The sequence below is a fragment of the Sceloporus occidentalis genome, unplaced genomic scaffold (assembly GCF_023333645.1).
Source record: "Sceloporus occidentalis isolate IW3139 unplaced genomic scaffold, rSceOcc1.0.p SCAF_13, whole genome shotgun sequence".
In the NCBI taxonomy this organism is placed as follows: domain Eukaryota; kingdom Metazoa; phylum Chordata; class Lepidosauria; order Squamata; family Phrynosomatidae; genus Sceloporus; species Sceloporus occidentalis.
In genome coordinates, this window is record NW_028316993.1 from 7,075,830 (window position 1) to 7,088,606 (window position 12,777).

A 12,777-nucleotide genomic window follows, 5' to 3' on the forward strand; every position below is an offset into this window, starting at 1 on the left:
CTGTCTTATCTCTTGTTCTGTTGTGAGTGTTGATGTAACAAGACGAATGGGAGAGGAGGGTGTTGTTGGGTTTTTTTAACCATGGAGGGAAACTGTGTAGTATTCTGATTTTTTGAAGCAATTCAACAGATTATTAAGCAGAGCCCCTGTTACTGTTACTGTTTAAAGTTACTGTTAAAGTATAATATAGCTAAAATAGTCATTAACTACTTTGGAACTACTAACAATATACACCAATGACTTTAAAACTGTCAATTACCTTTCAAATTAAAGATTAACATTTGTTTAAAAAGTAAATTCTGAAAATTATTTTTCAAGCATCATCTAAAGAATGTTTCATGGTTCTGAAAAATACCACACTTTCATGATCTAGGGTTTTTTTTTAAGCTTGGTGTTTATTTTTCCCTGAGGAAAGCAGTGCAGATTCATCTGGAAGGCCAACCTGCATGTTGTTAAAATGGAGAAGATACACCTTGGAGTCCTAATTGAATCTAGTGTAGCTGTACTGCTATGCTAGTGCCTTATCCAAGAAAAACTTCATCATCAGGAGTGCAGAGATGAGTGTCAGGCAGAGGCTGGTGGATCGAGAACCGTGGTCAGAGATTGGTTTACACTGGGCCTTCTGGACACTGCCGCTACCGTACCAAAGAATGCTGCGTTCTGTCTCCATTGTAGCACACACAAACCTATTCGTGCAGCCCATCATTGTTCTGTCTATGTGGCTTCCATCTGGACATAGGAGACAAGATGGTGGACAAGGGAATCATCATTAAGAGCAACTCTATCCAAGCAGCAGGTTCTCCCTAGTCTGGTTTGCTTGAAAGAACCTGTGTCATTGCCGCATCGGGTCTCGTGGAAATAAACCACAACAAGATGCCAGGGCAGGGGTAGGGAACCTGTGGCTGTCCAGGTTTTGTTACAAGCCCCAGATGGCACCATCCCAATGATCATCAAGGCTGCATCATCTAGATTCAGGGGTGGGCAAACGTACATTTATTTATTTAGATCTACAAAAATGGTCATGGGCAGGTCTTCTGCAACCGTAAACTGCATTTTTCCACCATTGATATGAAAACTGAAATCCCTGTGAGCTTTCTTTTTGAAGACTATTTCAAGCTCGGGACTTATTCTGTGCATAAATCACGTGCGGCATTTTCTTGTGTACAAGAAATAGCATTTTCTGCACAGAAAATAATATTCTGCCCACAAAAATGCTGCTTTCTGGTCACAAAATGCTATTTCCTGCACGAAAGAGTTGTATGCAAATTTGTTTCAGATCAGATCTTCAGCCAACAGTATTGTGTGCCCAGGAAACAAGTCTTCTGCACAGAAAATTGCATACCTGTACCTGTGCAGAAAAATCTTTCCTGTGCAAAAATAACCATATTTGAGGTCGAAGGCTTGCATGGCCGGCATCCATAGTTTTTTGTGGGGTTTTGGGCTATGTGGCCATGTTCGAGAAGAGTTTATTCCTGAAGTTTCCCCAGCATCTGTGGCTGGCATCTTCAGGAATAAGACAAAGACAAAGTAAGGATGGTAAAGTAAGGAGGAAGGTGAGTAGAACAGACAGAGAGGAGTGGCAATGATATTGATGGGAAATGGGGGCAGTCTTCACACCAGTTTAGTGCCATGTCAATTCAGTCGTAACTCATGACACTTTTGCAATAGAGTTTCCTGGGAGCTGTGTGCTCTAGATCTCTCTGTCTGTTCACTCACATACACACACTTCCTTACATTGCTGCATCATTGCCAAAATAACTCAGGATCCACCATCTGGGATGGATGGCTCACTTTACATCAGAGAAAAACCACTCCTACTGTAGAAGAAAATGGAGGAACTGACTTCTGATTCCCCAGCTCAGTACTGACCACTTACGAAATGGGGGAGCAGCAAGACAGATTGCATATCAATACTGTACGAAATCACTTACTACTGGATTCTGCATGTGAAGCTATCTCAAAGCAACTTTTATCCCATCCAGTACAATTCACCGGCTCTGGTGTGCAGGATTCTGACCGTGCATAACATCCAGGACACTGATATCCATTATTTGTTCTCATCAGTGGTGGTACTGAAAATAAAAAGAAAGGGTTGTTCCATTTGTTTTGGTCAGTCTTCCAGCACAGAGTGCCCTCCGAATGTGTTGGACTGCAACTCCCAGGAAGTCTCAGTCCAGGACCGTTGGGAAGGTGTAGTTCAATACATTTGGCAGGTGCAAAGTTGAAGCAGGCTGTCTTTAGGGTTAAAGTGTGGCAACATGTACATTTGGTTTGGGGGTGCTTTTAAAACGGAGGTTTGACAAACTCAGAGAGCCATAGAATTTAGAGGCATGTTCAGAGGCAGTATTGCTGGGGGCAGCTCTGACGTTGTTACTGCTTCTGTTGCTCTTGGAACATACAGGACTATGCTTGGCATTTTATTGCAAGAGATAAGCAACCTGCCTTCCTTTAGATATTGTTAAAGTACATGTCCCATCATGCCACCCATAGGTCATACTAGCTGGTCTTATGGAAAGTTCAGTCCAAAACATCTGACAAGCACATTGCACTTGTTTTGGTCTGGTTCTAAAAGATGCATGGATTATTATTGTTTAGGCAGGTGAAGAAAAAAACAGAAGGAGGAGAGGATGTATTGGTGGGAGATATTATTAGTTAGAACCTTCACCTTCTTTTTGAAGAGAAGGTAACTTTATGGCACTCTTGAAATATTTAAGGGGCTGTCACAGAGAAGAGGGTGCAGGTTTGTTCTCTGGTGCCCCAAAAGGTAGGACATTCTGTTACTAATGATTTTAAGTCACAGGAGGGTAGATTTCAACTGAAAATTAGAAGCAACTTCTTGACAATAAGAGCAGTTCAGCAATGGAACCAATGACCTAAAGAGGTCCTGGGATATCTTTCTCTGGACATCTTCAAAAGAGGCTAGAGAGCTACCTACTCAATGCTGTAGTTGGATTTCTTGCATTGAGCAGGGGATTGAACTTGGTGGCCCATGAGGACCTTTCCAACTCTGTGGTTCTATGATTATATATGGCTCTAAGGGTTCAACTGGAGGTGCAATATTATGACCAAGTCTGGGATGGGCAGTTCTCAAAGGTTGGAAGAACACAAACGCCCTTAGGACTTTGAGGGACGACACCCCCATTTTCACTCCAGTCTTCCTCAGATTTGGGAAGTCCAAGATGCAAAAATGGCCCTTGACATTCTCCAGGCATGAAGCATATTCCACCATGCTTTGTGGGATTTGGGAGGCTTAACTTTCTGAAATCCAAATGGGCCCTTTCTCCAAATGGAGTGACCATCCAGGCCCACAGAACCCTCCAAAGTTAGTATGAATCCCACTTGCATTTCCCCCCCTCCTTATTTCCTACCATGTTGTGAGACTTATGCTCTTTTCCTGTATTGAACTTTACACCTATTTTGCCCAGTTACCAACTGATGTTAAGTTACATTTTAAAATATGTGTCCAGGAGTGCTGTGGGACAGAGTCACGTCGACACAAAATATAGAACTGGAATTGTATAGAACTGAAACTGTAATCCTCCACCAATTAAAGTTTACAGGCGGTGGAGTCGCACTCTTCCCTGGCAAACGCTCCAGAACATGGCATGCTACCAAAAATCCAGAGGAGAAGACCATGGGGCATGAAGAAAAAGAAAGACTGAGGGAGGGAGCATGAGAAGAGAGGTATTAGGAAACTTTATACTTACAATGAACAGTAACAGATTTGCAAGCCTCTCCCATGCAACAGACCCAGTGTGACCTGTAGACTTTTGAGCCCATATTGAAGTAAATTGGAGGGAATGTGCACCTGTAAATGCTTCCACAACCTTTCTCGGTTTTTTCTTCTATGTTTCCAGCTATGTGGAAAGAGAAAAGGAGGAGGAAGAGGTTGTGTTTAGTAGCTAGTATTCTGCAGCTTTTGATCCCTCCAGAATCCTTTTTTTAAAAAGGTAAAGGTTTCCCATTGACACAAATGTCTAGACATAACCTCATTATTTGTTTTCTTGTTCATTATATTCTGAACCTAGAGCCATGTTTCTGGGATCTAGTCTGCCATATTTAGATTCTAATACTGTTTTAGAAAAGATTATTATTATTATTATTATTATTATTATTATTATTATTATTTCTTGTCTGCTACTGACTCTATGGTAATTCACAAGGTTTCTCTTTTTGCCTTGGTAGCAATGAAAATTTGGCCAAGATATATTGCCAGTATTGCTGTTCATTGCTCTGAGGATGCTCTCATTTAACCATCGTTTTATTGAATTTTAAATCTTTTACATGCAAGATTATTATGTAATTTATTGTAGGCTGTACTTTTATTATGCTGTTTCTACGTGTCGTATTGTATCTTAACACCTTGTATGCAAATAGCCTTTGGTCTAAGCACTAATAAATGATTGAAATGTTTAGTAAATGTCATAACTGACTCTAAGGGGCAGTGCCCATCTCCGTTGCAAAGCCGAGGGAACCAGTGTTGTCCGAAGATGACTCCGGTGGCCATGTGGACAGCATGACTGCACCGAACACTGTTACCTTCCCATTGAAGTGATACCCATTTATCTACTTGCATTTGCATGCTTTCAAACTGCTAGGTTGGCAGGAACTGGGACTAGTGACAGGGGACTAGTGGTGGGAGCTCACTCCATCACATGTCAATTGAACCTGTAACTGACACCTTTCAACCTTGCAGTCATCAGGATCAGCATCTTAACCACTGAGCCACCATGTCCCAGGATCCTTAGGTTACTTTTTTTCTGGCCAAACAGATTTGCCTCTTCTGAAAGGATTCAGGAGTAGCAATTCACTTGTGGATCAAGCACATGCACACACTAGAGTTGCCAGTTCAGGATGGGTTCAGGTCCTGAGGTTTTGGGGGCACGATTTGAGACCTAGTGCCTGAACAGACAGGCCAAAATAAAGCTACTTTGGGTCACTTTGGAGGTATGCTGTTTAAATGCTGCATGCATCCTAAGAGGCTGGAAGCCCCACTAAAACCACGCTCCAATCCTAAGGACTAGAGTGGAGCTTTGGTGCAGCTTCTGGCTTCTTAAGATGTGTTTGTCATTTAAACAGCATACCTCCAAAGTGACCCAAAGCAGTTTTATTTTCTCCTGTCTGTTCAGGCCCATTAAGCATTATTCATTAAGTACCAACCATACTTGCTCATAGCTTGCCATTCAGATAAACACACACACACACAGCTTATGTTCCTATATGGAATATCTGGAGGAGTCCAAAAACTCAGTCAATACTGTCTCCATACCCTCCAACTTTTCGCAGATGAAAAGCAGAACACAGGTGGCCAAGCAACAATAGAGCATGGTCAAAATAGGGTATTAGTGAGGAAGAACACACAGAGGCTATCACAGTTTACTGTTCCCAAGCATACTTTGAACTCAGTGTACAGCAATTGAAATCAACTGAGAACAAGGAGGGGAATGAGAGGAAGAGGAGGAGGAGGAGAGAAACTGGGACATCTAAAAGCAGCAGAAAAAATGGGATGGCAGAGGGATGATTGGGACTGTTCTTGGCACATAAGGAGAGTTTGGGGGTATGTGCTTCTGTGCAACATGTATAAAAAGCCTTTTCCAAATCTGGGATCAAAGCATTTGCTTCATTTAGCAGATGACCCATCAACTCACGGGAACTGATCATAGCATAGGAGACGAGGCAGGTTTCGCTCTTTTCATCACATACTGCCATTGGGCCTGAGCAGTTCTTAGATGCGCTGGTACATGTTTCACACTCCAGAGAAACACCTGAAGGAAGAAAGGGAGGAAAGAAGGAAACAAAACAAGCAAAAATTATTGCCCTTATTTATATGGATAAAACTCACAGGTTTCTACATCACCAGATAGGCCTCATTGTACAACCCCAGAGGCCCTTTTACACTACAGAATTATAGCACTTTGATGCCATTTTGGCTTCCCTATCCGTTTCCTATGGAATCCTGGTATTTGCCGTTTCATGTGTGTGACCTTATAGCACACTGATTTCCCTTTCACTGCCAGGGTTGCATCCTATGGAATGCTGGGGTATGTAATTTGGAGAAGTACTAAAGCTCTCTGGCAGAAAGTTTTAAGTACTCCACCTTAAACTGCAAATTCTGCAGGATGTTACTATTAAAGTAAAATCAGAGTGGTAGAACTAAGTAGTGTGAAAGGGTCCCAAAAGCTGTGCCTTGCCATCATGTGCAGCCATACTATAGAGTTATAATGTTCTTATACCATGGCTCCAATTAATAAAATGCTAGAATTTACACTTTCAGTGGATATTTAGGATTCTCTGCCAGATAGAGTTGCCAGCATAAAAACTGGAGAGGGCTCCCATACCTTTAAGGGTCAGGTAGAAGAAAGTATTTCAACAGGTGCTGAAATTCCTTCTTCTACACATCTAGTAATGATGTAGGAGCCCTCTTCATCTTTGACAACCCTATAGTGCCACTAAAGAACTCCAAGGACGTCTCCAAATTATAAATCCCAGGATTCCATAGGATGGGACCATAACAGTTAAAGTGGTGTTACAGTGGCATAATTGTGAGGCTTGAAGGCAACCACAATCAGGCATTGCTTGCTCAGTAGTGTTTGCTGGCTTGCTGCACATGAGGCTTTGTTGCTATATGTATGTTTTATATGCAAATCTCTCCATTTGATTTTGCTGAGTTCCTTCCAATCCTGCCTGGCATTTTATTCCCGTCCTTGTTTGTGCATTGAAGTATGAGACTTTGCAAATGTATTTTCAATGCAGGATTATAGTAGTTTGATACTGCCATCACTAAAAAGTTGGGAAAGGTATATGACACCATTGCTTCTGGTACACAAATTCCAACATTTCAATTCGGCAGGCCTATGCTCCAGTATATCACTGACCACAACTAGATGCTAGTACTTAGATAGCCATGAACTGTAACTGTAACACCAGCCTGACTCTGCCCAGCTGGCCCTTTCAAAAGAAAGGACCACCTTGCCATCTAGTGGTAAGCGATGTAGCAAAGAGCTGCAGCAAATGAGCAAGCCATCTTTCAAATCTCAATCCAGTGACCCAGAGGACAGGATCAAGATTCAAAATGACCTGAATAGACTAGAAAGCTGGGCCAAAGCTAACAAAATGAAATTCAACACAGAGAAATGCAAGGTATTGCACTTAGGGCGGAAAAATAAAATGCACAGATATAGGATGGGTGACACCTGGCTGAATGAAACTACATGTGAAAAGGATCTAGGAGTCCAAGTAGACCACAAGTTGAACATGAGTGAACAGTGTGATGCGGCAGCTAAAAAGGCCAATGCTATTTTAGGCTGCATCAATAGAAGTATAGTGTCTAGATCAAGAGAAGTAATAGTGCCACTGTATTCTGCTTTGGTCAGGCCCCACCTAGAATATTGTGTCCAGTTCTGGGCGCCACAATTCAAAAAGGACATTGAGAAACTGGAGCGTGTCCAAAGGAGGGCGACAAAAATGGTGAAGGGTCTGGAGACCATGCCCTATGAGGAACGGCTTAGGGAGCTGGGGATGTTTAGCCTGGAGAAAAGAAGGTTAAGAGGTGATATGATAGCCCTGTTTAAATATTTGAAAGGATGTCACATTGAGGAGGGAGCAAGCTTGTTTTCTGCTGCTCCAGAGAACAGGACCCGGAACAATGGATGCAAGCTACAGGAAAAGAGATTCCACCTGAACATTAGGAGGAACTTCCTGACAGTAAGGGCTGTTCGGCAGTGGAATGCACTCCCTCGGAGGGTGATAGAGTCTCCTTCCTTGGAGGTCTTTAAACAGAGGCTGGATGGCCATCTGTCAGGGATGCTTTGAGTTGGATTTCCTGCATGGCAGGGGGTTGGACTGGATGGCCCTAGTGGTCTCTTCCAACTCTACGATTCTACGATTCTATGATTCTATGATTCTATGATTCTATGACCCTGACTTTGCTACACTATATTGGAAGTATATTAGGAGGAATTAAAATGTCAATAGAAGTGTTCACACTTGGCAGTTTTCATTTCCTAGTGCTGGGTGTTGAAAATATTCACATCCTTGGAGTAGTACAGGAGTAGATGATTGTGAAAAACATACTCTTCATTTTATTGAGTGTCTCCAAATCTCATTTGCCTTTTCTTTTCTCTCTTTTTTTCAAGTTACACTGAGTGATTTTGTGCTTTCCCCCCCATGCTATAATGTGCCCTATGTTTTATGTACTTTTCCTCATTTGTGCATTTATTTGTGCAATTCAACTAATTTATGCATTGTTTCCAAATAGGCTAAAACATATTTTCCCCCCAGTTAGATGCTTTTTATCCTTTTACAATTTAAAATATCCACACTGTTTTGTGTAAACATTATTTCTCACCAACACTCTGGAAGACGTCTAAAAGCACATGTGTTCAAAGTAGGGTACATATATTTTGCAATAGGCTCAGAAGGTGTCTAAATGGTATTTTTGTTTCAACTATCACATCCAAAAAAATGCTCTTACCATTCTCACCTACGGGTGAGGGTCAGATTTAAGAACCGTCTAGCCTAGTCTCCAGTGCTATTACATTGTTCCTTAGCCAGAAAACATGTCCAGGGTAGCCAGGTTGGCCATATAGCAAAGTATAATAACATCCATATCCACAAAACAGTCATACCTTTATTGCACCAACCAAAATGCACAGAATACATGTTGCAAGCTTTCGGAGCTCCACTGGCTTCTTTATCAAACAAAGGTGTTAAATGCACAAAAAACATGTTGTAGGCTTTCGGAGCTCCTCTGGCTTCCACTGGTTGTTAAAACACCTTTGCCTTACCATTGGCTTCTTCACCAATGGAGCTTCAAAAGCAACATGTATTGTGTGCATTTTGGTTCTTATAATAAAGATATGGATATAGGGTGTCATTGTGCATTTTTCTTTCCATTCATCACAACTGTTTGTATAGCTGGTATTGCAAGGTCTCTAAGGGAAAGGCAAATCTACCCATTTCTTTTTGCCTTTCCTTCTTTATTTGGTTTAATCTTACATTCTTTCTATCAGATGTATCAAAATGTTTGGGAAATTGGGAAAATGCTTATGAAATGCTTATGAAAAAGCAAACCAAATTGAATTCTTGCTGCCGTTGTGTGCCTTCAAGTTGTTTCCAGTTTATGGCAACCCTAAAGTGAACCTGTCATGGGTTTTCTTACCAAGACTGTGTGGTTGCTATTGCCTTTCTCTGAGGCTAAGAGAGTGTGAATTGCCCAAGATCACCTAATGGGTTTCCATGGCTGAGGAGGGATTTGAACCACTGTCTCCTAGACACCAACATTCAAACTACTGATTCAAACACTCTGGCTCAACTGAATATTTAATGATTCCCAACACAGAATTGTACCAGTAAAATGAAGTCAGATATTTTTTAAAGGTATCCAAGGTGAAACAAACTTCCAGTGAACAAACACTCCTTCCTTACCTATTGTTAGTAATGTTAAAAACAGGAGGAGTTTGAGAAGGAGTCTGCATGGTGATGGTGAAGCCATAAATCTGTCCCTGTGACAAGTCAGGGCCTAAGTCAGGACCTCTGTCTTAAAGGCCCTGTAATGATATCCAAAGAAAGCACATTTGGAAAGCAAGTACCCGCCAGATTAGCATTTAAACATAATTAATAATTCTTGAGACATATTCCTAAAATAATAATAAATAATAAGGTTAGTTATTAAACACCGGAATTCAGGTAGTGTGGAAGTAGTGCAGAGGGATAAACCTGACATGGTGCAATGGACACATTCAGCTGACAGTGTTGAAAGTGGAGTTACACAGATAGTGTGTTCACCTGTGTCTTATCTTTGCAAGTTGTGCATTGTGGTTGTGCAGCCTAAATTGGGCATGGCAGTTCTGTGTCCTATACTTTGCGTTATGGTTGTGCTTCTCCTATACTCTGAACTGTGGTTGTGCCTCATGTATTGTTCACTGCACAGTGGCACCTAGTCATTGCGATGTGTTGTGCAATGTTGTTGTTCTGCATGAATGTTGTCTAGTGCTCACATGGCATAGCTCTGCATGTGGATATTTACACTATAAGATTGTCAGTGAAGTTTGGACAAAGAAACCCTGCTGCCACTCTGCAGATTTAAAGCGGTGTGACTTAACTGCCATGACCCACTGCTATGAAATTGTGGGATTTGCAGTTAGCTGTGGCACCGGACCTCTCTGCTTTAGTTTAGTGGTGGGAACTGGAGGTGCACTACTAGTTACTTCCACATTAATCAGGATAGGATGGTACAGTCTGCAATGAGTTGAAGGAGAGACTAATCTAGTCTGTTTCCTCTGTACTGCATCGAAATAATCCAGGTCACTCATCTTGCACTACTAATAGCCAAGACCCTACATAGTGTACATGGAGATCCATTCCTGCACCACATATACAAACACACATGCACAGACATGCACACCATTGAGCACCATGGTGCCACTGCTACAGCTGTCATGGAGGGAAGAGAGGTGAGTGATGTTACCCAAATACAAAGGTCCCGGAAGGACACCCACAATTAATAGTCAATGGGATAATTTTATTAGTTCAATTGAAAGCAGCAAGAAGGCTTGGGCAACTGAAGCGGGAATCTAGCCTATGTATACCAGTTCCAAAAATATAATTCCAGAGTGCAAGGTCAAAATTAGTTTTATTTACTGATCAGAAGGAAGTCAATATCCTCACAAAGGCACTCTCTCATGCACACATCTAAGAACTAATGATATAGAAAGCAGGAGCACACCATGAGCCAGTGTGGCATAGTGGTTTGAGGCCCTGTTCCAACTCCAAATGGTTTTTTGCACTCGCACCCTACTGTGCCGCCCAGTGCGGCAGTGGCAAGTCTCTCAATCTGAGGCTAGAATAAGGCTCTCAGTAATGTGAATAAGCTAGGTGCCTTATGGTGATCAACTTACTGCCACAGCAGCCATGCCGGGCAACACAGTGGGATGCACATGCAAACAGATGCCTGGCATCAGAACACAGGGCCCTAGGTAACAGGGAGCTCAAGACATCTCCAGATCCAGAATACTCTGGCCTGCTCCTAGAGTATCCAGGTCCATGCAGACACCATCTAACTTACCTCACTTGGCTGTTCTGACATTTAGCATGTGATGTTGGAGGACAAATCCTGCGTGTTCCCTGGAGCTCATCAAGGAACTGCTGGGTCAAAACGAAAGAATTAAAATGCACTTCTTCATCAGAACTACATTTCCCTAGCTACTAAGGCAGAAACAATTGACTTGTTCTAATGCACCCCACAGATTTTTCTTCACCATTGATTTCAGAAGAAGACACATCTCATATTTTGCTGTTTGAAACTTTGGTGGTTTCCAACCAAATAGTAAGAAAGGCTTGGGCATGTTATTGTGCCTTCAGAACATGGGATCCACCAGATTTCAAACAGATTGGAAAAAGAGGTCTGGCCAGGAGGCTGAGCTATAGAAGATCTATTGGATCAATGGGATTGATATTTACTCTTCAGTATTTGAGTTGATTGTGTCTAGTAATAATATTGTTTGTTTCACAAAGCTTTTGGGATTTTAGTTTAGTTTTATCTAGTTTTACATGATTGTGTATTTTTATTATATTTCAGTTTGGTTGTATTTGTTAGCTTGTTGTGTATTGTGTTGCACTGGTTTTTATGTTTGTATTTAGACAACAAGTTCTGCTGTTGTAGTGGATTTGAGTGTTTGTGCGTGAGAGAGAGAGAGAAAGAGAGAGATGTAGGCCTTTGGCAAGGCTGGCTGACTTTGTTATTGTTCTGTAAAACTTCATGTACAGTGACGTAGCAACAACTAAGACAATAACAACAATAGATTTTCATTTTGTCAGTTTCATTCCACACACAAAAAATGTGTAACTTGTACATGCTATTTAATTGTGAAATCTTTTCCTATGCAAAATGAGTAATGGCAATTGTTAAATGAGAAATGAACTGATGTTCTGTTGTCCTTTTTTAAAATGCAGGATGAACATGCCTTATCCAAAATGCTTGGGACCAAAAGCGTTTTGGATTTCAGATTATTTATTTATTTATTGGATTTTTGGACCACCTGTATTTTGTATGTGTGTACAAAATGAAATATCTTGGAGATGGGGCCCAAGTAGAAACACAAAATCCATTTATGTTCCATGTGCACCTAATACGCATAGGCAGTGGGGTAATTTTATACAATATTTTAAATAATCTTGTGCATGAAACCAAGTTTGTGTACATCAAACCATGTGAAAGCAAAGCTGTCATTATCACAGCTACCCATTTTAGAAAGTTTGGCTTTGGGGAGTTTGAAATTGAAATCAGGGAGACTCAACCTGCATAACTAAATAATAAGAATAAGAATTGAAAAGGCTCATCCATTTCATTTTTCACAATACAGTACATAACTTCAACGGTCTTTTTATACAGGGATGGAAAAATGTTTCAACTCACCTGCAAGATGGAAGCAGGTAAGCCTGAAGCAGAGATGTTGAGGAGAGGTCTTGAGTAGTGGGAAGATGGTAAACACTGAGAGGAAAGAACTGTTGCCATGACACTCCTGATATGGCTATGACATCATGTGTCACAGTTGGCTGGTCATATCACAGCCCTCTGGGACTTGTCAGATCTGCAGAGGGAATTTTGAGCAAACATGATTGTGGTTGTTGTGGATGTAGTGTGCCTTCAAGTTGACTCTTAGAGAGACCCTAACGCACACGCTCATCATTGGATATCTTAGCAAATATTCTTCAGAGGAGTTTTGCCATTCCCTCTTCTAAGACCCTCCAATAAAGGGCATCATAACCATGCTGCCA

At 41.4% G+C, this 12,777-nt stretch overlaps 1 protein-coding gene across 1 annotated transcript; it reads right to left on the reverse strand.

The window, feature by feature from the left end:
• Positions 1 to 441: 441 nt before the first annotated feature.
• Positions 442 to 11,140, reverse strand: LOC149304765 (phospholipase A2 inhibitor gamma subunit B-like). Its single transcript, XM_089479539.1, has 6 exons — positions 11,066 to 11,140; positions 9,427 to 9,548; positions 5,649 to 5,765; positions 3,708 to 3,857; positions 1,932 to 2,072; positions 442 to 729 (listed from the first exon to the last, which is right to left on the reverse strand). The coding sequence occupies exons 2-6, from the start codon at positions 9,491 to 9,493 to the stop codon at positions 509 to 511; spliced, it is 696 nt and encodes a 231-aa protein (XP_089335665.1). The 5' UTR covers positions 9,494 to 9,548; positions 11,066 to 11,140; the 3' UTR covers positions 442 to 508.
• Between the last annotated feature and the right edge of the window lie 1,637 nt (positions 11,141 to 12,777).

What these genes read in the sequence shown, in the direction of transcription:
- LOC149304765 (XM_089479539.1), bottom strand. Translation starts at nt 9,493, where the DNA reads ATGGCTTCACCATCACCATGCAGACTCCTTCTCAAACTCCTCCTGTTT. An exon ending in TTTAACATTACTAACAATAG is followed by an intron (nt 5,766 to 9,426) that starts GTAAGGAAGGAG and finishes TTCTTCCTTCAG; the next exon opens with GTGTTTCTCTGGAGTGTGAA. An exon ending in CTATGCTATGATCAGTTCCC is followed by an intron (nt 3,858 to 5,648) that starts GTGAGTTGATGG and finishes CTTTCCACATAG; the next exon opens with CTGGAAACATAGAAGAAAAA.